The sequence below is a fragment of the Oncorhynchus clarkii genome, chromosome 7, assembly GCF_045791955.1.
Source record: "Oncorhynchus clarkii lewisi isolate Uvic-CL-2024 chromosome 7, UVic_Ocla_1.0, whole genome shotgun sequence".
Lineage (NCBI taxonomy): Eukaryota > Metazoa > Chordata > Actinopteri > Salmoniformes > Salmonidae > Oncorhynchus > Oncorhynchus clarkii.
In genome coordinates, this window is record NC_092153.1 from 19,627,929 (window position 1) to 19,650,905 (window position 22,977).

Genomic DNA, 22,977 nt, shown 5'->3' on the forward strand with positions numbered 1-22,977 from the left:
GTGAGGATGAACAAATACATGAACTTCTTTGACAAAAAGATAATGATTATTAGAAAGCAAATTACAGTCTCCTCTTGAGTCTGCACAGAACTGCAAGGACCTAGGATCAATGGAGACACTAACGTTTTTTTATCCTGTATCCCTCGACACATTCACGAAAATGGTCATCATGTCCTCTAAACCTTTCACCTGCCTACTGGACCCTATTCCAACTAAACGGCTAAAAGAGCAACTTCCTGTGTTTGGCCCTCTTATGTTGAACATAATAAACGGCTCCCTATCCTCTGAATGTGTTCCAATCTCCCTACAAGTGGCAGTAATAAAGCCTCTACTGAAAAAGCCAAACCTTGACCCAGAAAATGTAAAAAAAACTATTGGCCTATATCAAATCTCCCATTCCTCTCAACAAAATGTTTTTAAAAGCTTCTGAAGGTGGTACCTTTTAATGGCATCAGACCTTAGTGCCGCTTTTGACACCATCGATCACTATATGCTTTGGGAGAGATTGGAAACCCTAATTTGGTCTACACAGAAAAGTTCTTGCCTGGTTTAGATCTTATCTGTCGGAAAGTTATCAATGGATGGTTTTTCCTCTGACAAATTAAGGGTAAGTTTCAGTGTTCCTCAAGGTTCAGTTTTAGGACCACTATTGTTTTCTCTACTGTATATATTCTACCTCTTGGTGATGTCAGCCTCGAGTTTCTATGCTGCAATAGTCTATGTGTCGGGGGGGCTAGGGCCAGTCTGTCCTATCTGGTGAAATTCTCATGTCTTATCTGGTGTCAAATCAAATCAAATGTTATTAGTTACATGCGCCGAATACAACAGGTTCACCTTACAGTGAAATGCTTACTTACAAGCCCCTAACCAACAGTGCAGTTTCAAAAAATACAGATAAGAATAAGAGATAAAAGTAACAAGTAATTAAAGAGCAGCAGTAAAAAATAACAATATATACAGGGGGGTGCTGGTACAGAGTCAATGTGCGGGGGCACCGGTTAGTTGAGGTAGTATGTACATGTAGGTAGAGTTAATTAAAGTGACTATGCATAGATGACAACAGAGAGTGGCAGTGGTGTGGAGAGGGGAGGGGCAATGCAAATAGTCTGGGTAGCCATTTGACAAGATGTTCAGGAGTCTTATGGCTTGGGGGTAGAATGTGTTTAGAAGCCTCTTGGACCTAGACTTGGCGCTCTGGTATCACTTGCCGTGTGGTAGCAGAGAGAACAGTCTATGACTAGAGTGGCTGGAGCCTTTGACAATTTTTAGGGCCTTCCTCTGACACCGCCTGGTATAGAGGTCCTGGATGGCAGGAAGCTTGGCTCCAGTGATGTACTCTCTGTAAGCACCTTACAAGTCAGATGCCAAGCAGTTGCCATAATAAGCGGTGATGCAGCCAGTCAAGATACTCTCAATGGTGCAGCTGTAGAACTTTTTGCCAAATCTTTTCAGCCTCCTGAGGGGGAAGGGGAGTTGTCGTGCCCTCTTCACGACTGTGTTGGTGTGTTTGGACTATGTGATGTGTGAACACCAAGGAACTTGAATCGCTCGACCCGCTCCACTACAGCCCCGTCGATGTGAATAGGGGCGTGCTCAGCCCTCCATTTCCTGTAGTCCATTATCAGCTCCTTTGTCTTGCTGACGTTGAAGGAGAGGTTGTGGTCCTGGCACCACACTGCCAGGTCTCTGGTCTCTCTCTCAACATCGTCAGTGATCAGGCCTACCACAATCCTTTGTGTCATCGGCTAACTTAATGAAGATGTTTGAGTCGTGCGTGGCCACGCAGTTATGGGTGAACAGGGAGTGCAGGTTGAGACTAAGCAGGCACGCCTGAGGGGCACGTGTTGAGGTTCAGCATGGCTTTTGTGTTTTTGCCTACCCTCACCACCTGGGGGCGGCCCTTCGGAAAGTCCAGGGTCCAATTGCAGAGGGCGGTGTTTAATCCCAGGATCCTTAGCTTAATGATGAGCTGGGAGTGCACTATGGTGTTGAACACTGAGCTGTAGTCAATGAATAGCATTCTCACATAGGTGTTCCTTTTGGCCAGGTGAGAAAGAGCAGTGTGGAGTGCAATAGAGATTGCTTTAACTGTGGATCCGTGACATACAGGTATTCATTTGGAATCATTCCTTTATCAATTATTTTATTTGCCAGAAAGGCCTGTCATTAATTAAATAAAACAAGAAGCCAAACTTTAAAGTACATAAAGACTGTTTTAAATGAAAATGTCCTTGGATGAATTGGTCAGTGTCAATGCAAGACAATGGGCACAGCATCAGTGGTGTGGTAACTATACAATAGCACTTAGCAGCTACAGTAATGATATATTTTACAGTGAAATGTATTATATGAAATATATCAGTCAATGTATGTTGGTACTGTAATCTGACATTTCCTGCATCAACCTTAGTGCCTCATAACAAATATAGCACTATTTATTCTCTGGTGTAGAGGGTGAATTAGCCTTGCCCACAATATTCAGGTGGTTGAGTCGCGCCATCACCTTGGCACCAAGTCTATTGGTCTGAGACTTCAGAAACATCTCCAGCTGCTGCTCTCTTGATTCCCTGTAGAAGTTATGAGTAAAAGTTTTACAAATATGAATAATCATACCTATTGTTCTTGGTTTTGAAATCTTCCATTAAATAAAAAAGAGATATGTCTTAGATTAGAAAGAGAGTGAGAGAGAGAGAGAGAGAGGGGAAGAAATGTGTGTGTGTTTGTGCGTGCGTGAGTCTGTGTTAGTAGTTGATGTTGACACCAGATGCTGAGTGGAAGGGATAGGTGTTGTGTTGTTTTCACCTGGAGATGTTTGCTGTACTGAGAGGCATCATCTGGGGAGTTTTACAGGGACTCAGGGAACTAGTGGAGGAGAAGCACAATGAGCTGTTGTTATCTCCACCTTTATCTTACCTTCATCTAACATCCTCTTTTACAATCCCAACCTGGCCACAAGGGGACAGTAGTACAGCAACAGCGTTCTAATTCTGTGTCTCTTGACTATCTCTGCGTCATGCTGATGTAACGTCATTATTTTAGCCAAATTAGAAGAGATCATTTGATTATAATATGATTTTTGACAAATCGAATTACAAACAATTAGCATGCCACACCGTCAGTAGATGTACAGAGATAATGACAAAGCAAACATGAAGGAAGAAACAGAAAATGGAGTGCATGACAAAAATGCTAATTCAAGTTATTGATTGATGACAATTGGCAAGGACTCAAGGGAAGACACAATGATTGAGTTGTAGGCTAAATTAAATGCCAGTATTCCTCATAGGGATTAGAGGTTAATTTAGTGGAAACACAGATGCATGATGCTCCTAGTCCTGCAGTATGTGTGTGTGTGTGTGTGTGTGTGTGTGTGTGTGTGTGTGTGTGTGTGTTTGTGTGTGTGTGTGTGTGTGTGTGTGTGTGAACAGTATACCTGCTGTCATCTTTAAAGCTGTCGTCTTTCAGCTGTCTGGGAGTGGAAGGTACATTCTCTGGCAGGGGAAACTCAGCTCGGATCATCTCAGGCGTGAGAGATACTCCCGTGCTTTCAGATCTGGTAAAACACATCAGTCACACAAACCCTCTGAAATGGATTCCTGTTACTTTCAGTCCATATGTCTGTCAGCGTGTGTTAGTGCTTACTGTCCATCCAGTAGCTCCTCTGTCATATCTTCTGGAAGGCCATTCAGAGCTGTGGGCGCCAGGGTGGGCAGAATGTCACTGTTGAAGGGGTCAGACCTGGTGGAACACACGGTCAGGTGAGAGACTTGTAGATCATTAAAGGACTGGTACACAGAGTTGAGTCAGTCAATTATCTCAACTTTATACAGGAAACACAATTTCAGCCCATCTTGTACAGCTGAGTATAAACATACAGAATAACATTCTGTTGATGTTTCCAATATCTTCACGTCAGGCAGCCCTATGGTTTGGTGTAGAGGCCTACCTTAACTGTATAGGCAACATTTCACTTGGACTTGTTTGGACACTACTTCAACAAAGCAGAGGATATAGCGCTGGCTCTTAGTAACCCTGGCATTGGAATGGATTCCAGAAAGGAGTCTGCATGGCCATAGATCTTACACAAGGGAACAGAGTACCGGTCCCCCCTCACCCTGTAAATATTAAGTAAATCACTGTGTTTCCATTCATCAGTCTGTCTGTGAGACTTGCACTGGTCTGGATCTGTAGTTAATGTGCTACAGTTTAGGATTAGCCATTCAAATGATCTGGAGGCAGAGAATAAGCCAGCAAGAACATCCTTGGAAGATGTTCCTATGCCGCTCTGTACCATCACTCATTCATATATCTTTATGTACATATTCTTTATCCCTTTACACTTGTGTGTATAAGGTAGTAGTTTTGGAATTGTTAGTTAGATTACTCGTTGGTTATTACTGCATTGTCGGAACTAGAAGCACAAGCATTTTGCTACACTCGCATTAACATCTGCTAACCATGTGTATGTGACAAATAAATGTGATTTGATTTGATTTGAAGAAGTGGACACACACAAACACACTGAGCCAGCTGGAGGAAGTTTGTGGATGGCCTAAACTCAGCAAAAAAAGAAATGTCCCCTTTTCAGGACCCTGTCTTTCAAAGATAATTCGTAAAAATGAAAATAACTTTACAGATCTTCATTGTAAAGGGTTTAAACACTGTTTCCCATGCTTGTTCAATGACCCATAAACAATTAATGAACATGCACCTGTGGAACGGTCGTTAAGACACTAACAGCTTACAGACGGTAGGCAGTTAAGGTCACAGTTATGAAAACTTAGGACGCTAAAGAGGCCTTTCTACTGACTCTGAAAAAAGAAAGATGCCCAGGGTCCCTGCTCATCTGTGTGAGCGTGCCTTAGGCATGCTGCAAGGAGGCATGAGGACTGTAGATATGGCCAGGGCAATAAATTGCCATGTCTGTACTGTGAGACGCCTAAGACAGCACTACAGGGAGAGGACGGACAGCTAATCGTCCTCGCAGTGGCAGACCACGATCGGTACATCCGAACATCACACCTGTGGGACAGGTACAGGATGGCAACAACAACCGCCCGAGTTACACTAGGAATGCACAATCCCTCCATCAGTGCTCAGACTGTCTGCAATAGGCTGAGAGAGGCTGGACTGAGGGCTTGTAAGCCTGCTGTAAGGCAGGTCCTCACCAGACATCACTGGCAACAACATTCCTATGGGCACAAACCCACAGTCGCTGACCAGACAGAACTGGCAAAAAGTGCTCTTCACTGACGAGTCGCGGTTTTGTCTCACCAGGGGTGATGGTTGGATTTGCATTTATTGTCGAAGGAATGAGTGTTACACTGAGTCCAGTACTCTGGAGCGGGATCGATTTGGAGGTGGAGGGTCTGTCATGGTCTGGGGCGGTGTTTCACAGCATCATCGGACTGAGCTTGTTGTCATTGCAGGCAATCTCAACGCTGTGCATTACAGGGAAGACATCCTCCTCCCTCATATGGTACCCTTCCTGAAGGCTCATCCTGAAATGACCCTCCAGCATGACAATGTCACCAGCCATACTGCCCGTTCTGTGCGTGATTTCCTGCAAGACAGGAATGTCAGTGTTCTGCCATGACCAGCGAAGAGCCCGGATCTCAATCACATTGAACATGTCTGGGACCTGTTGGATCGGAGGGTGAGGGCTAGGGCCATTCCCCCCCAGAAATGTCCGGGAACTTACAGGTGCCTTGGTGGAAGAGTGGGGTAGCAAGAACTGGCAAATCTGGTGCAGTCCATGAGGAAATGCACTGCAGTACTTAATGCAGCTGGTGGCCACACCAGATACTGACTGTTACTTTTGATTTTGACCCCCCCCCCTTTGTTCAGGGACACATTATTCCATTTCTGTTAGTCACATGTCTGTGGAACTTGTTCAGTTTATGTCTCAGTTGTTGAATCTTGTTATTTTCATACAAATATTTACACATGTTAAGTTTGCTGAAAATAAACGCAGTTGACAGTGAGAGGACGTTTCTTTTTTTGCTGAGTTTATAATTTACAGTGTACTTCACAAGGAGCAAAAGGGTTTTCCACGTTCGTCAAGTCAAATGCTCTGTGGAAGGGTAGAAGGTTTTTTAAGTGCTGTGTTGGTACAAGAACTTACTGGTTGCGTGCAGTGCCTTCATTGAAGTTATCTGTAATCAATGGACAATCTGAATATAATAGCAAACCACCCTAACTAACTATCTCCCTCAGGAGGCTGCTGAGGGGAGAACGGCTCATAATAATGTCCAGAACAGAGCAAATGGAATGGCATCAAACACCTGGAAACCATGGAAACCATGTGTTTGATGTTTTTGATACCATTCCACTGATTCTACTCCTGGAATTCCCACGAGCCCATTCTCCCCAATTAAGGTGCCACCAACCTCCTGTGCTATCTACCTAACCATAGCATCCCAGTACCATGACACCTTGGCTGGTCAAACAAGATGATCAAACAAGATAAGCTAATAAGAAAAGTGTTCAGTTGTGTGTGAAGAACAACAGCCTATGCTTTGTACTGTTTGCTCAAGAACATATAGTATAGATGAGTTAGTACATCATGATTCGTTAAGTCACTTTAGCGGTCTCTCTACGCAGCTGTAAGTGTGGTGTGAATGGTAGACAGCCCTATAAAGCTGTGTTACTGGAGCCTTACACGCGCGGGGCCCAGCTACTGGTGAGTGTGGGAGTGTTGGACAGAGCGGCCAGGGCAGCCGATGGGAACTTCTTCCAGGTCATCACACCTCGGATCACATCCTGCAATTTGATCAGGATAAAGAACACAGTGTAATTGTTGTAAAAACGGCTTTGGCTTTAGTTTCAATTAGTACAAATGTCCATATTGTGGGAATATTCAAGGTATTCTATTCTATTATTTTTTTTATAATATTTTAATTATATAGAAATGCAATGCTAGTACACAAAAATGTAAGATTTTTTAAAATGAATAACTCCTGTTGACATGAAAGAGACTTACTGTTCGGTCCAAAAATTTCTTCTGAGTGCTGGGGGTGTGCATTCCAAACACAGAGGGCTTTGGGATGGTGTACCGGGGCAGTGGACACAGGTGGAACTCCAGATCACACTCTAGGTAGAGGGGGTCTGCTTTGAAGGCATGAAGACCGGGGGCTGGGTTCTACAGAGCAGAACAAAGTCCAGTATGGAACATGAACAGTGTACAATTATTCACAATTATCAATATTCTCAGGCCCAGTCAATGATTCCACTATTGAGAAAAGGAACAGCTGTTGTGAGAATCATCAGGACAGAGATTCCAACAAAACATTTCCAACACTATGCATGATAGTAACACCAATCATTATTACTAGAGATATGACATAGATGTGGTCCATACTGTAGATATGTAAAATAGAACACAATTATATATATACAGCAGTGGAGGCTGGTGGGAGGAGCTATAGGAGGACTGGGTTGTTGTAATGGCTGGAATGGAATAGAACAAGTGGAACGGACTCAAACATGTGGTTTCCATATATTTGATGTGTTTCATACCGTTCCATATATTCCATTCCAGCCATTACACTGAGCCCGTCCTCCTATAGCGCCTCCCACCAGCCTCCACTGATATACTGTAAATAAATAAATACATGTGTTCTATCATATTCTGTGATATTGCCTTACAAATATTCTGAGGGGGTGGGCGTAGGGAGGCTTCAGCAGGGCGGTGGGGGCCGTGAAGCTCAGACTGGGACACTCGTCCTCTTGCTCCACATCCTCCTCGCCCTCTGGCTTGGCCACTGCACACCCCGAGGGAGAACGGATCACTCTGGGCAACAATTCATCCTGAAAGACAGGGACACAACCACACAAGCAACCAGTGCATTAGGAAACCGAAGGAAAGACTGAAACAGGAGAGACGACCTGAACATGTTCAATACCAAACATACATTTTTGTTTTCCGTTACAAAATGTTTTCCTACAGTGTTTCCTAATGAATATGATCCAGCAGAGAAAAAAATGTAAAAGATGTATCAGTCTTGTATAACAGCCATGCTGGCAAGAGCAGAGATATACTATCAAAATCATATCAATGAGATGGGGCCAATCAGTTAGAAGCTCTAGTTCTGCAATTGCAAAAATCCTACTTGACGTTGTCCTAAAGTAAGATCAGATCTGACAGTTGTAGGATGTTTCTATAATAAGTCATGTTGTGGTAAAGAGTTTGCTATGGAGAGCTGTCCATAAATGAGTAAGTGCTTGTATGATGAGAGCTAAGTGGGGACCATGAGCTATGGAGAAGGGTGGTCATTGGTCGTCTTGTCATGGTCTTGTCAACCATGGGAAACTATAGGAACATTTATTTATTTTTTAATGGTTGGATTCCATAAACAATGAGGTTATTGCTGTATCAGTTTGAGCAAATACAAACACGCTATTGGATGTCAGAGGAGCAAAGCAGATCCTAGTCTCTGACAGTGACACCATTAAGTAATCAATCGAACCATTCTCCGTTCTCAGGGTTATTGCTGTTCTATTACATTGTTTATGTTATATCACTTGTTTATCATCTCATAAAAGGCTTAAAAGATTGATTTATTTGCTTTTGTATAAATGGATCTGTGTATTACACACCACCAATGTAAGTGTCCCACAGTGTTGCTGGTGAGTTGTCTCTTGGCTCACCTGTGCCCCAGTGCATAGTGTCCTGGGCTGGGTTGGGAGAATGTAGCTAGCGGCAGCCTCAAAGGCCGAAACAGGCTGGTACCCCATTAACTTGTAGTGCTGGGGAACCTTGAAAAACAACACACGTAATGGGACACAAGTGAGCATGTTACTGTACCATTTCCAAGCAAAATCCCTGTCATCATCAGCTGTGACAGAAAGGCAGAAATGGCTAGTTGTTAGTGCTACAATGTAGAAGCAATATCAATGATTCTTTATTCAGGCAAAGACCTCTCACGTAAACGTACCTTCAGATTGAAGAATGGAGTGTGTCGTTTGACCAGGACCTCAATAGGCCTAACAGGGACGGCACCCAATGCATTGGGAGCCTGGGCATAAAGTACAAGGCCAACACTACGTTATGGTCATTTTCACTAAATCATTTCAATGAATACAAACTACTGGGCAAATCAAATCAGTGTCCCTCCTTTGCAAGTAGTCCACGCAAGAACAAGATGTCTTTTTATCAAAGCGCACTGCACTTACCAGTTCATCAGAGTGGTTAGGAAGAGAGAAGATAGGGAATGTGAACGGAATCACGCTGTCTGGTGAGATCTTCGGGAGATGAAAGGTCTCCTCCTCAACTGAAACAGAAAAATGCATGCATCTTGCTCGCTTCCAACATCACAATGACTTGGGGGTAAAATAACTTTAAGATAGATTTTTATTTTGGCACAACAAATGTGTGTGCTGCATCGTTCAGATATGTATTTTGATCATATGCCTGTGTCAAATAGAGAACACGTTTGCCCTGTGGGGTCTCAACAGCACAATACCTCTTACTCCTGTGGACAGGCGCTTCAAGCTTTGAGTCAGCCTCCTCAACGAGACCAGTCTGTTGTTCACACGACATTGAATCACCACCTGAAACACATGGTGCACTCACTTAGAAGTTGTGTTGTTTCGAAAGGTTATGCATGTTTATAAGTAAACCCTCTTCGTGCTGTATGACATCTGTTGCAGCACATCTTTCTTGCTCAAATAGAGAATGATATAAATACTAAAAAAAACAAAATATTTTCAAGTATGCTTTGGGAGAAATATGATATTAAAGAGAACCAGGACTTGGACATTGTCAGCTTTCCAACTGCCTATGAGGTATTGTATAACATACTGGTTTTACAGTTTGGCATTTGGTTGAATTTATTCAAATGTAGGCCACATCATTAAATATAACTGACCTTAGGAATTCCCATCCCAGACATACTACAGGGAATGTCTATTCTTAGCTTCTTACTACTTTCATTAGACTGGACTGTGCGCCACTACAAAACTGCTACTACACCATCTTATGGCATGGCTTAAGATCGTTATCATAGAGAGTATACACACCGTCACACAGGGTTTTGGCTTGTGGTTTGTGAGTGAAAAACCATTGTGTTGAGTGGGCTGGAATGAGGCACTCTATGCCTACAGGGCCTAACCTAAGGCCAATAGAGTGAAAGAGAAAGGGTTAAGTACTGTACCTTGCGGGCTGCCTGCTGGAAGAGCCTCAGAGCTCTCTGCCTGATCTCCAGATGACTGCTGGAGTACATGCGAAAGGAAGGCGTGCCCACCGGTGCCTGGAAGGTACAAACAGAACAGACGTTTTGATTGTGAAAAAGAAAATGGAAACAAGCAGCTCTCATCCTCGGGAGGGGGGGGGGGGGGGGAAGCTATATCCATTCCATTTGATGCCATTTTAAAGGCAAACAGGTCCGTTTTGACTTCGACATGCTTACCTGGCCTGTGTTACGCAGGACCCGTCTGGTAGAGAGCTTAGGTTGGCCTCTAGCAAAGTCCCTCTCCTTCCTCACCTCTCCTTTTCTAACCTGGAATTAAGACGGACGTTCAATTAAGACGGGGGTTCGTCATGTTTAGAATACGAGCAAGTGTGACTAACAGGGATCAGTCCCGGGAGAATGCATTAGCCCACTAAGCCAAACGCCTAGACATTTGCTCTGGGAGCCAATTCAACTCTTCAAGTCTCAGCTAAGGTTACTGATCATCACACTAGAAAGGTCACTAAACGACCTCTGTTACACAAATGTATGAAACACAGATCAGCAGAAGGCATAGGGAAGAGGTGTTAAAGGCTGTTTCAGTTTCTGGCCTAAGCTCCAGATTCCAGAGAAAACACTTGAAAGGAGTTTATCCAATCCCCAAGTGGAGTGGTTGGCCTCTCTAAAAAACAATGGTGGCCTGTAAAGAACACAGTAAATACAGCCAATAAACAGAGAGAGGGGAGAGGAAGTGCTGTTAAGTGTCCTGAGAGAGATCTGTCATCTGTTCCCCTTTAGAAGAAACAGCAATAGCAGCAGCTCCCTCTGACATTACAGCCTCATGTTGTATATCTAAGGAAAAGTTACTACTTATACATTTACTGGCTGTTCTCAATAAAACTCTAAATATAGTTGGTGTCCACATACTTTTGGTAATGTGTATCTAAAACATAGTAACAATATGGTATGCAAACCGGAGAAAAACTGGTTGCCCAAGTGATGAGAAAACAAAGCCAGAGCAGAGGAAAACATGAAACATGTCGGATATACAACATACAGCAACAGTGTATTATGATTATTATGACTATCATGATAAGTTACAAATCTTACCATATATTCATAATCTGCAACATCTCTCTCCTCCAAAACCTGCATTTTGGTCTGTGTCGAGACAGGGTCCTTCCCAAGGTGAACTTGCCTTAATCAAAAATACATTTATCTACAGTACAGTTTGAGTGACCTATGACATTTAGTACATAATCATAGATACGGTAATCTACAGTCATGGCCAAAAGTTTTGAGAATGACACAAATAGTAATTTTCACAAAGTCTGCTGCCTCACTGTCTGTAGATATTTTTGTCAGACGTTACTATGGAATACTGAAGTATAATTACAAGCATTTTATAAGTGTCAAAGGCTTTTATTGACAATTACATGAAGTTGATGCAGAGTCGATATTTGCAGTGTTGACCCTTCTTTTTCAAGACCTCTGCAATCCGCCCTGGCATGCTGTCAATTAACTTCTGGGCCACATCCTGACTGATGGCAGCCCATTCTTGCATAATCAATGCTTGGAGTTTGTCAGAATTAGTGGGGTTTTGTTTGTCCACCCGCCTCTTGAGGATTGACCACAAGTTCTCAATGGGATTAAGGTCTGGGGAGTTTCCAGGCCATGGACCCAAAATACAGATGTTTTGTTCCTCGGGCCACTTAGTTATCACATTTGCCTTATGGCAAGGTGCTCCATCATGCTGGAAAAGGCATTGTTCGTCACCAAACTGTTCCTGGATGGTTTGGAGAAGTTGCTCTTTGAGGATGTGTTGGTACCATTCTTTATTCATGGCTGTGTTCTTAGGCAAAATTGTGAGTGAGCCCACTCCCTTGGCTGAGAAGCAACCCCACACATGAATGGTCTCAGGATGCTTTACTGTTGGCATGACACAGGACTGATGGTAGCACTCACCTTGTCTTCTCCGGACAAGCTTTTTTCTGGATGCCCCAAACAATCGGAAAGGTGATTCATCAGAGAAAATGACTTTACCCTAGTCCTCAGCAGTCCAATCCCTGTACCTTTTGCAGAATATCAGTCTGTCCCTGATGTTTTTCCTGGAGAGAAGTGGCTTCTTTGCTGCCCTTCTTGACACCAGGCCATCCTCCAAAAGTCTTCGCCTCACTGTGCGTGCAGATGCACTCGCATCTACCTGCTGCCATTCCTGAGCAAGCTCTGTACATGTGGTGCACTGATCCCGCAGCTGAATCAACTTTAGGAGACGGTCCTGGCGCTTGCTGGAATTACTTGGGCACCCTGAAGCTTTCTTCACAACAATTGAACCCCTCTCCTTGAAGTTCTTGATGATCCGATAAATGCTTGATTTAGGTGCAATCTTACTGGCAGCAATATCCTTGCCTGTGAAGCCCTTTTTGCGCAAAGCAATGATGACGGCACGTGTTTCGTTGCGGGTAACCATGGTTGACAGATGAAGAACAATGATTCCAAGCACCACCCTCCTTTTGAAGCTTCCAGTCTGTTATTTGAGCTCAATCAGCATGACATAGTGATCTCCAGCCTTGTCCTCGTCAACACTCACACCTGTGTTAACGAGAGAATCACTGACATGATGTCAGCTGGTCCTTTTGTGGCAGGGCTGAAATGCAGTGGAAATGTTTTTGGGGTATTCAGTTCATTTGCATGGCAAAGAGGGACTTTGCAAATAATTGCAATTCATCTGGCCACTCTTCATAACATTCTGGAGTATATGCAAATTGCCATCATACAAACTGAGAAAGCAGACTTTGTGAAAATTAATATTTGTGTCATTCTCAAAACCTTTGGCCATGACTGTACAGTGCATTCGGAAATTATTCAGACCCCTTGACTTTTGCACATTTTGTTATGTTACAACCTTATTCTAAAATTGAATAATGCATTTTTCCCTCATCAATCTACACACAATACCTAATAATGACAAATCGAAAAAAGGTTTGTAGAAAATGTAGCAAATTTATTAAAACATTTTTTTTTTTAATACCTTATTTACATAAGTATTCAGACCCTTTGCTATGAGACTTGAAATTGAGCTCAGGTGCATCCTGTTTCCATTGATCATCCTTGAGATGTTTCTACAACTTGACTGGAGTCCCCCTGTGGCAAATTCAATTGATTGGACATGATTTCGAAAGGCACACACCTGTCTATATAAGGTCCCACAGTTGACAGTGCAAAAACCAAGCTATGAGGTCAAAGGAATTGTCCATAAAGCTCAAGAGACAGGATTGTGTCAAGCCACAGATATGTGGAAGTGTACCAAAAAATGTCTGCAGCATTGAAGGTCCGCAAGAACACAGTGGCCTCCATCATTCTTAAATTGAAGAAGTTTGGAACCACCAAGACCCTTCCTAGAGCTGGCTTCCCGGCCAAACTGAGCAATCGTGGAAGAAGGGCCTTGGTCAGGTAGATGACCAAGAACCTGATTGTCACTCTGAAAGATCTCAAGAATTCCTCTGTGGAGATGGGAGAACCTTCCAGAAGGACAACCATCTCTGCAGCACTCCACCAATCAGGCCTTCATGGTATAGTGGCCAGACTGAAGCCACTGCTCAGTAAAAGGCACATGACAGCCCACTTGGAGTTTGCCAAAAGGAACCTAAAGGACTTAGACCAAGAGAAACAAGATTCTCTGGTCTGATTAAACTAAGATTGAACTCTTCGGCCTGAATACCAAGTGTCACGTCTGGAAGAAATCTGGCACTGTCCCTACGGTGAGGCATAGTGGTAGCAGCATCAAGCTGTGGGGATGTTTTTCAGCAGCAGGGACTGGGAGACTAGTCAGGATCGAGTGAAATATGAACGGAGCAAAGTAGAGACAGATCCTTGATGAAAACCTGCTCCAGAGCGCTCAGGACCTCAGACATTGGCGAAGGTTCACCTTCCAACAGGGCAACGACCCTAAGCACACAGCCAAGACAGTGCAGGAGTGGCTTCAGGACACGTCTCTGAATGTCCTTGAGTGGCCCAGCCAGAGTCCGGATTTGAACCTGATCTAATATCTCTGGAGAAACCTGAAAACAGCTGTGCTGCGACGCTCCCCATTCAACCTGACAGAGCTTGAGAGGATCTGCAGAGAAGAATGGGAGAAACTGTAAGGACAGACGCTTAGAGACGGGAAGCAAGTACAGGGAGTGAACATCTAATTAATAAACAGACATGAAACAAGGCAGGACAGCGTCTGGACATCAAAAACATAACATTAATGCTGACACGGGGAACAAACTGAGGAACAGACAAATATAGAGAGGGCAATAAACAAAGTGATGGAGTCCAGGTGAGTCCAATATTGCGTTGATACATGCAATGATAGTGACAGGTGTGCGTAATGATAGGCCACTTGGTGTCCTCGAGCGCCAGAAAGGGGGAGCGAAAGCAGGTTTGACAGTACTCCCCCCCCCCCCCCCATAGTGGCGCCACCCGACGTCCCACCTGGGCGAACCTGACGAACCCGCTGAAGAGTGGAAGTCTGAAGAGTCGGCTGGGGTGTTGGAGCCTGACGAGCCGGGTGAGACATGATGTGGGATAGAAGCCTGATGAGCCAACCAAGGCAAGGGAACCTCTCGAGCCAGCTAAGGCGTGGAAGCCCAACAAGCCAACTGAGGCACCCCAGGCTCCTCCGGCAGCGGCACCCGGACCCGACATCACCAACAAAAACAAAAAACAAAAACTCCCTGATGCTTCAAATTTTGGTGTCAGCATTCTGTGAGGTCAGACGCTTGGAGATGAGAAGCAAGTACAGGGAGTGAACATTTAATTAATAAACAGACATGAAACAAGACAAGACAGTGTCTGGACATGAAAGTCATAACAACATTAATGCTGACAAGGGAACAAACTGAGGAACAGACAGATATAGAGGGGGCAATCAACAAAGTGAAGGAGTCCAGGTGAGTCCCATATTGCGCTGATGCACGTAATGATGACGTAACGTAATGATGTGTGTAATGATGGGCGCCTGACGCCCTCGAACACCAGACAGGGGGAGCACGCGTGACAGAAACTCTCCAAATACAGGTGTGCCAAGCTTGTAGCATCATACCCGAGAAAAATTGAGACTGTAATCGCTGCCAAAGGTTCTTCAACAAAGTACTGAGTAAAGGGTCTGAATACTTATGTAAATGTGATATTTTTCAAACCTGTTTTTCAAACCTGTTTTTGCTTTGTCATTATGGGATATTGTGTGTAGATTGATGAAGAAAAAAACAATTTCATCAATTTTAGAATAAGGCTGTAATGTAACAAAATGTGGAAAAAGTCAAGGGGTCTGAATACTTTCCGAATGCACTGTTTATGATTATTAACGTGAGTAAATTATGGTTCCTCACCATCTGAGATGATTGGCTCTCTCCTCCTGGATGTCCTGTTGAACCCTGGTCTCAAAGAACGCCTCTTTCATCTGTCTTGTCTGGAGGCCCAGCTTAGGTTGGGACATCATGGCTGAATTGTAAAAAAAAATTATATATATATATATATATATCTGTAACTTAGTAACAGCAAATACAGTCTGCAGCAGACCCAAATGGCAATGAATGAAGCATTCCAGAATTTGAAACATCTGAGAGCTTTCAGTCACACTAGCAAACAAGTCATCCAACAAACCGGGTTTCTCCCCTCTATACATTAAGTGATTTTTGACACTCTCTTATCTCTTAGAGAAAATCTAATGTATGTTGATTACTGGTGTGAAAGTTGATTACTGGTGTGAAAGTTGATTACTGGTGTAAAACTTGTCCAGGTACCTTCCCTCAGTTCTTTAGAGCTCAGTTTATCAGTCTGTTGTATCAGTATCTTGACCACTCCAGCAGGGGTGGACACATCAACTGCAGTCTTCAGGCTCAGCTTCACATCACTCTCTCTTCTCTCCCTTACGGTCTATTGAAATCATACAAAACCAATCACACACAAGATATGTTCATATTCATATTATTACCTTATTATCGACATTGTAGCATAGTCTGCTAAATGAACTGGAGTGAGTTTCTGGAAAGCCCCGTCGCTACCATTGTCCTTTTTTTCTAGCATGACTTTTCATCTCTGTGCAGCTGGGTTGTCAAGATAAACAAGGTGTGATGTCAGCTAGAAGGCTTTCTGGAAACGCACCCTTGGTACAGCTGGAGTTAAATGCTTTGCGGTACCTTTGACTTTTCAGGTGTCCGCATTGACCTCTGCTTGGTTTTGGTCAGAGGCTGTATCAAGGAGACAGGTGGAGGCCCTCGACTGTCAATAAACAAAACTTCTCTTGCGTGTCCCATGTCTTTCTCCTGTTGACTGGGTCAGAAACAACACCAATAAATGCATGTAGCACGTTTCCTGCAGTATAATGACCAAATTGCCCTCTAGTGGCCTCTTCTGTGGAATGTTACTAATATATATGTTTTAATAATTTCATAATTAATAAACATTATTTAAAAACACCTGTTGAAAATCCGGTGTTTCTATGGCAAATGGTTTTGTTATATTTCAGTCTTCTGTGATGTTTATAAATTGTAATATTGGGATGCAAAGTCAAAATGTAATACACTTCAACTTTATAACCTGACATGGTACAGGTGTCTTCTTTTATTAAGCCCATAACCACTTGTGTGAGGTGTAAACTTCTGATTCACAGTAGATTTGTTTAAGACTACCAAGAAACACTCTGCGTGATTTAGCCCACTGCAGTAAAATGTCAATAATAGTTTGTTTCCATCACTCTAGGCCTAGGGTCCAAACCTAATGCTAACTGAGTAAAAGAGAGAGGGCTAAGTACTGTACCTTGGGGACTGCCTGCTGGGAAACCTCCAGAGCTCAACATAGCCATAGTTGACTAATAACTTACCAGGCTTTATCTGCCATTAATAACTTAATTGTGTACTTAGCTAATAATTGGACTTTGATACTGTACATGGGGCTGTTGGCATTATAAGAGTAGATAAATCCTATCAATATTTGCTGAACAAAATAAACAATAATCTTCCCATGGTATCAGTGTAAATGAAGGGGAGGGGACAGGTTAAGGAAGGATTTTGAAGCCTTGAGAGAATATAGACATGAATTGTACATGTGTGCCATTCGGAGAATGAATGGGCAAGACAAAAGATGGAAGTGCCTTTGAACGGTTATGGTAGTAGGTGTCACGCGCACCGGTTTGAGGGTGTCAAGAACTACAACAATGCTGGGTTTTCCAAGCGCAAGTTTCCCGTGTGTATCAAGAATGGTCCACCACCCAAAGGATATCCTGCCAACTTCAAATCAAATCAAATTGACACAGCTGTGGGAAGCATTGGAGTCAATATGGGCCAGCATCCCTGTGGAACGCTTTCGACACCTTGTAGTCCATGCCATAACGAACTTAGGCTTTCTGAGGATAAAAAAGGGGGTGCAACTCAATATTAGGAAGGTGCTCCTTCTAAATCTACAATCTGCCGATTCTTCCATTAACTCATTCAAATCTTATCTTCATAACTTTTCTTGCGGGTCCAGGGAGAAGTAAACATGGGGATATTTGATCTAAAGCACACACATTGAATGGATTGGATACCAATGCATTTTGATATGACTGCAGTTCCCTTGCTTGATAAATCATTAACTTCCCTTAGTCATAACACAGGGGAGTAAAACTCGTCCACTGTCAGTGATGGAGTACACTCATTTTCTCATGGGAACTGAATCAAAAATGATATTTTATATACAGACACGAGAACAAGAACAACCTGTTTATCAGTATAAGTGACTGTGCGTGGTTTTGCGTCTGTAGCCCAGGACTAAACAAAGAATTTAGTCATGAACAGAAATCAATGGAAAAAAAGGATATCATCATAATTAGAATCGTGCAGAAGAACCATATACCTGTACGTGCATTTTCAATAAATGTAGATAAACATGATACATCATTATACATTTTTGGGGGGGGTAAATTATTCAAGTATCTATCAACTGTAAAATTCCTAATGTGGTATATACACACTTCGAAATAGAGAAACATTTGAATGTCTGAAAATGGAACAGTATGCACTTGTATGGTTCTTCTCTGCAAGGGTTAAGTTTTATCCCTCTAAATGTTTGTACAATTTCTAATTTCAAAGTTTGCAGACAGAGAGCTTCAATACAGTACACGTGCAGCACTTGGTCTCTCTCACTATAGCACTCGCTCTATGAAACGTATGTAAGCATTGTTTACAAAAGGATATTGTAACCACTTAACAATAACATGTTTTCCATTCATTATCAGTAAAGAAATATGTTTGGCTCAGTGCATCAATTGATGGAACTCACAATGACAGAAAATAATAAGCAATAACGTGATACAAACCAAGAAAACAGGAACTTTGCTGACCATATATCAAATATGTGTATAATTGTAACTGTGACCTGGTAAAAATTGCATAATTCAATATAGTGTTTGATGAATTAACCTTTAACATTTAAGAATAGTTCTGGGATACCTGAGTGCCAGGCGGGGCGAGGAGGACCCGCTGAGGGTGCAGACGTAGGGTTTGGAGTTGAACTGGGAGATGACCACCTGTAGAGTGACCTGGGACGTGTCATACTGGAACGGCCTGAATGTGACGGTCACCTCCACCTTCCCATTGGCTGGAATCACTCCTAGAATCAAACACAAACAAAGGACTAGGTCTTGACAAACTCAGAATTTTACATGTGACCAATAATGCATTTTTGAAAGGAAAACAATACGTAGGCCTACCTAAACTCAACACTTCGATACCCTCAAACCATGGGAAACATAGAGAGACACTTTTTCAGATCTCTCTACCCAGTCTGAGTACTAGGCTATTTGCATAACCCCGGAGATCCAGCACCACTCATTGTCTGGAAAGCATCACCATCAATGCCAGAGACAAAACAGCACAGTTCCCCCCCTGACTGCTTTGTGTCAAGGTGGCTCTGTTGCAGACTATCAGCATCTTTCCACAGTAATTCAAACACAAGACATGATGGTGGTGTTAAGGAATCACAGGTCGGCTGGGTAATGAGCTAATCATATTACGTGAGTTCATAGAGCAGAGTCTAGGTGTCTGGGAGCCAACAATTTTTTTTTTATGTGGTCCAAATTTTAAACTAATCACCTCAAGGAACTAACACAAAAACATAGCCGGAACCTTATTATTAAACCAGAAATTATCCTACCGTCAAATACAAAAAAATAAATTGATACATATCTGGCAAGGAGACTCATGGGCTTAATACATTAATCCCAGAATATATTCCAACTGTAGATAGAATAATACAGGGGTTATCCTCACTGTCTGTCTGACTGAGATGTTGTTTCTATCTTGTTCTATCATCTGTCATCAGAACTCTAACATAATGGTGTAATTATGACTTTATTCAGTGGCCTAAGTGCTACCAAGTCTGTTGATTGGAGTTACCTGACAGGGGCTGGACAGAGAAGGCCTTGTGTGGCTGGATGATGTGCACCTGGAACTCAAAGTCAATGGGACAGCTGCAGCTCAGAGGGATCACATGGCTGACACTGGAAGGTCAAAGACGGGTCAAAGGTCAAAGATAACAAGCACAGATATCGCACAGTCCCAGAAAGAAAGGGACAACAGCCTACATGTTCATTGAGGCCTACAATGTAAAGCTAAATCAAATTCAGCCTGCCACTCAGTTCAAAAGACAATCATTTTCAACAAGAGATAAAAATGCCCTCCTAAAAATAATAATGGAAAGTACATTGCGTCACAATCGGTAAAATGTAAACAATTAATATATCTCTATGGCCCTACAAATATTTATATTTTGATATTTGTGAAGTATTCTCTTTCCAAGCGTATTGTTTTCACTGAAGATTGTTGAATATGCAAGACAAATACTACTGACCCTAGCAAATATCCCAGCATGCGGCTTAGAGAACTACGATTAGCTATCTACCTGTCCAAATGGACTCTAATATATTGACTGGTCACCGCATCATTAGTGTCAACAGAGATTATTAAAAACAAACTTTTGTAATGCGTTACATGACCATAATAACACAATAAGTTGATTCCACAAACAGGCCTTTGTTGCCACTCATCATGTTTATCTGGCAGGCTAATTCAGAAACTGGTGCACTTAGCATACACTTAGCAGACTAGGCTGTAGTTGTTGCCTATCCCTTACAGAAAAAAATACATTAATTTCACGTGAAGTGTTCCAATAACACATGTTATCATGTGATCTTATGCAAAATTAATGTGATAACATGTAACAACATTTAAAGCAACATGTGATAACATGAAATTACACATGTGGAAACGTGATCATATGTGAAGTGTTCTAAAAACACATGATTTCCCAGGTGATGTGTTTTTTCTGTAAGGGATATGAGTGGCCATGCAACTCACGTAGAAAGTTTCATTGATGGGTTGAAAGACTTTTCAAAAGGCAAGGATGCACAGAGAGACACGAATGTCCACCTCACCTCACCTTTGGCCCAGTGGGACAGCTGGTATGGTGATGTGTGTTGGGATGTGCAAGTCATCGATGATGGGATAGGCATGGACTGGAACCTGTAGGTTCTCTTCCCCCTGGAGAGAGATTGAGAGAGAATAGCAATGCTCCCTGATACATTCATTTCCTGGAGTTCTAAGCAGGAGGGAACCTTGTAGCAGTACCCTGGTCCCAGATCAGTTTGCCAATTACATTAGAAGTTTGCATAACAGCACAAACAGATCTGGGACCAGGCTTACCTTGCAGCAACTATGGAGAGAAATGTTGACAACAAACGACATGTGATGCATAAACACAGCAAATCCCTATTTTGAGTGACAGTTGAATAGATTAGAAGTAGAAGTTGAAGAGATCACTGTCAGACATGACAGCAAGCAAACTTGATTAGAAACTAACATAGCACTGGATTCCAACCTTGCAATGAATCCGAATACAGTCGTAGAAGTAGCGCCATTCGTCAGGACAGAAGTGTACCTTCACTGTGTAGGACAGTCCAGGGACAAGACGATGCTGCACAGATTATCAAAATGGAGGAATTAAGTATCAACACTGACACGCATACGAATCAAAGATTATAGACGGAATGCATAACTTGACATCAAATAGTAAGAAACAAATACCTTTTTTAAATATTTTGTTTTGAAATGCTTTGTTTGAGTGGGGATAATGTGAATGTTGATCACTTCAGATGATATGTTGATCAATTTCTGAGGAAGATTAAAACAAAGACTAATTACATGACGCCTAGGTATAATGTACTGGTAAATGAAGTACATATAACTGCACAATGGATCTAAAAGTCAGTGCTTTGTCTTTTGTTCTCTTGGAACAGTCAACACATTGCTGGAGCTCATTGCTTCACTCACCAGGCTCCTGTGATAGTCCTTCCCCAGTTTAAACCCACTGAAGTGAAGTGCTGAGGGTTCTGCTTCGATTGCACTGTTGCTCTTGAGTTTGGTATAGGTTTCTGGAAGGTATAAGTATAATATAAAAGAGATATATGTATTCACCATCTGCTTAGTCCCAGGTGGCTCAAATTGGTAGAGCATGGTGCTTGCAATGCCAGGGTTGTGGGTCTGATTCCCATGGGGGACCAACACAAAGAAAATGTATGCACTCACTACTGTAAGTCGCTCTGGAAAAGAACATCTGCTAAATGACTCAAATGTAAAATATAAGAAGCCAAAACGCCACACACTGTATAATGTAGTCAACGGTAACTCAGATAGCATCATGAGCATGCATATTATAGGACTAGCCCTAGTGCTCTACTACCCTAAACATTTTCTTCTTGACTGAATATAGCCCGTTAAATATATGACTGAGATGTATCAAATCGTTAAAGTGTGAGGGTCCTACGGGTCTCTAGTAGGTGATGAGGGACATTAGAGGGACTTCTTTTTCTGTCCTCCACCAGTCGGCACAGTGGAAGAGGGGTCTTCTTCCTTTGACTGTCTGTGAATGTCTCTGATGCAGTGTGTGCCACTTCCATCACTTCTCCATTAGAAACAGGGCTGAAGAAGATAGCAAACAATATCACAATTCATACCACATCAGATATGTAAATGCTTGCATTTCAAAGATGCAATGTTGTCCATGGGATAATGAGAAGAACCAAATGACACAAAGCTAGCAAGCCAACTTTGTGCATGTGCAGCTACAGTTGACACTGGAAAATAAGCAAACTACCTAGGGACGGGTTAGCAAGAGAAAGTGGAAGCTAGCACAGCAGAGAGGGGCAGCTAGCAAAGAGGAACAGCTAGCTAGCTTGTTATCAAACTTCATGACAACCGTGCGACTTTCAGGAGATATTGGTGTGTAAACAAAAAAATATAGGTTCGATTTGGTAGCTCATAAACAACACACGTTTTTATTCGTTGCCCGATGTCGGTGCTTTTCAAGGTTGAAAACGGCACGTACCTGTTGTTTCACCTACAGAACATCCACCAAACACTCTCGTCGCCATAGTAATGCCTCGGTGGGACGCGGTTAGGACTTGCAAAGAGTTTCTAAACCCAGAGGCGCAACATCACCAGACTTCTGGGAACGCTTGCAAAACAGACAAAGCAGACAAGACCGCGGTTTGAGAAGTCGATGACAGAAGTGAAAAAATATTATTTAGTAATTAATTTATCTAAAGGCACAACCTAGTGCAAGCCAATGTATTAAGTAGTTGAACATTGTATTACTACAATCTCGTGAAAGTGAAAACAAGCGCCTTTGATATGACGGCATGCACATGCGCAGTTCAGCGTGAGACGAACATCAGACCCAATGGTATTTCTGCGCATGAGTTTAGCGAGCCAATATCGCCATGACTTCG

At 42.6% G+C, this 22,977-nt stretch overlaps 1 protein-coding gene across 1 annotated transcript; it reads right to left on the reverse strand.

The window, feature by feature from the left end:
* Positions 1-2,186: 2,186 nt before the first annotated feature.
* LOC139414145 (cilia and flagella associated protein 221) lies at positions 2,187-22,932 on the reverse strand. The gene is made up of 25 exons (XM_071162026.1): positions 22,575-22,932; positions 22,014-22,168; positions 21,521-21,621; positions 21,275-21,361; positions 21,069-21,164; positions 20,631-20,731; positions 19,589-19,692; positions 18,644-18,803; positions 16,355-16,487; positions 15,959-16,091; positions 15,545-15,656; positions 11,280-11,367; positions 10,410-10,499; positions 10,155-10,250; positions 9,465-9,552; positions 9,175-9,272; positions 8,937-9,017; positions 8,650-8,757; positions 7,648-7,809; positions 6,983-7,141; positions 6,662-6,762; positions 3,643-3,738; positions 3,434-3,553; positions 2,803-2,862; positions 2,187-2,567 (listed from the first exon to the last, which is right to left on the reverse strand). Exons 2-25 carry the CDS (start codon positions 22,144-22,146, stop codon positions 2,432-2,434), a joined length of 2,643 nt encoding a protein of 880 aa, XP_071018127.1. The 5' UTR covers positions 22,147-22,168; positions 22,575-22,932; the 3' UTR covers positions 2,187-2,431.
* Between the last annotated feature and the right edge of the window lie 45 nt (positions 22,933-22,977).

Bases quoted from the DNA above. Each gene is read 5' to 3' on its own strand.
- LOC139414145 (XM_071162026.1), bottom strand. From the start codon at position 22,146: ATGGAAGTGGCACACACTGCATCAGAGACATTCACAGACAGTCAAAGG. The intron at 21,622-22,013 runs GTAGGACCCTCA...TATACCTTCCAG, and splicing joins TCATCACCTACTAGAGACCC to AAACCTATACCAAACTCAAG. The intron at 7,810-8,649 runs GTGAGCCAAGAG...CCTGTCTTTCAG, and splicing joins CACTATGCACTGGGGCACAG to GATGAATTGTTGCCCAGAGT.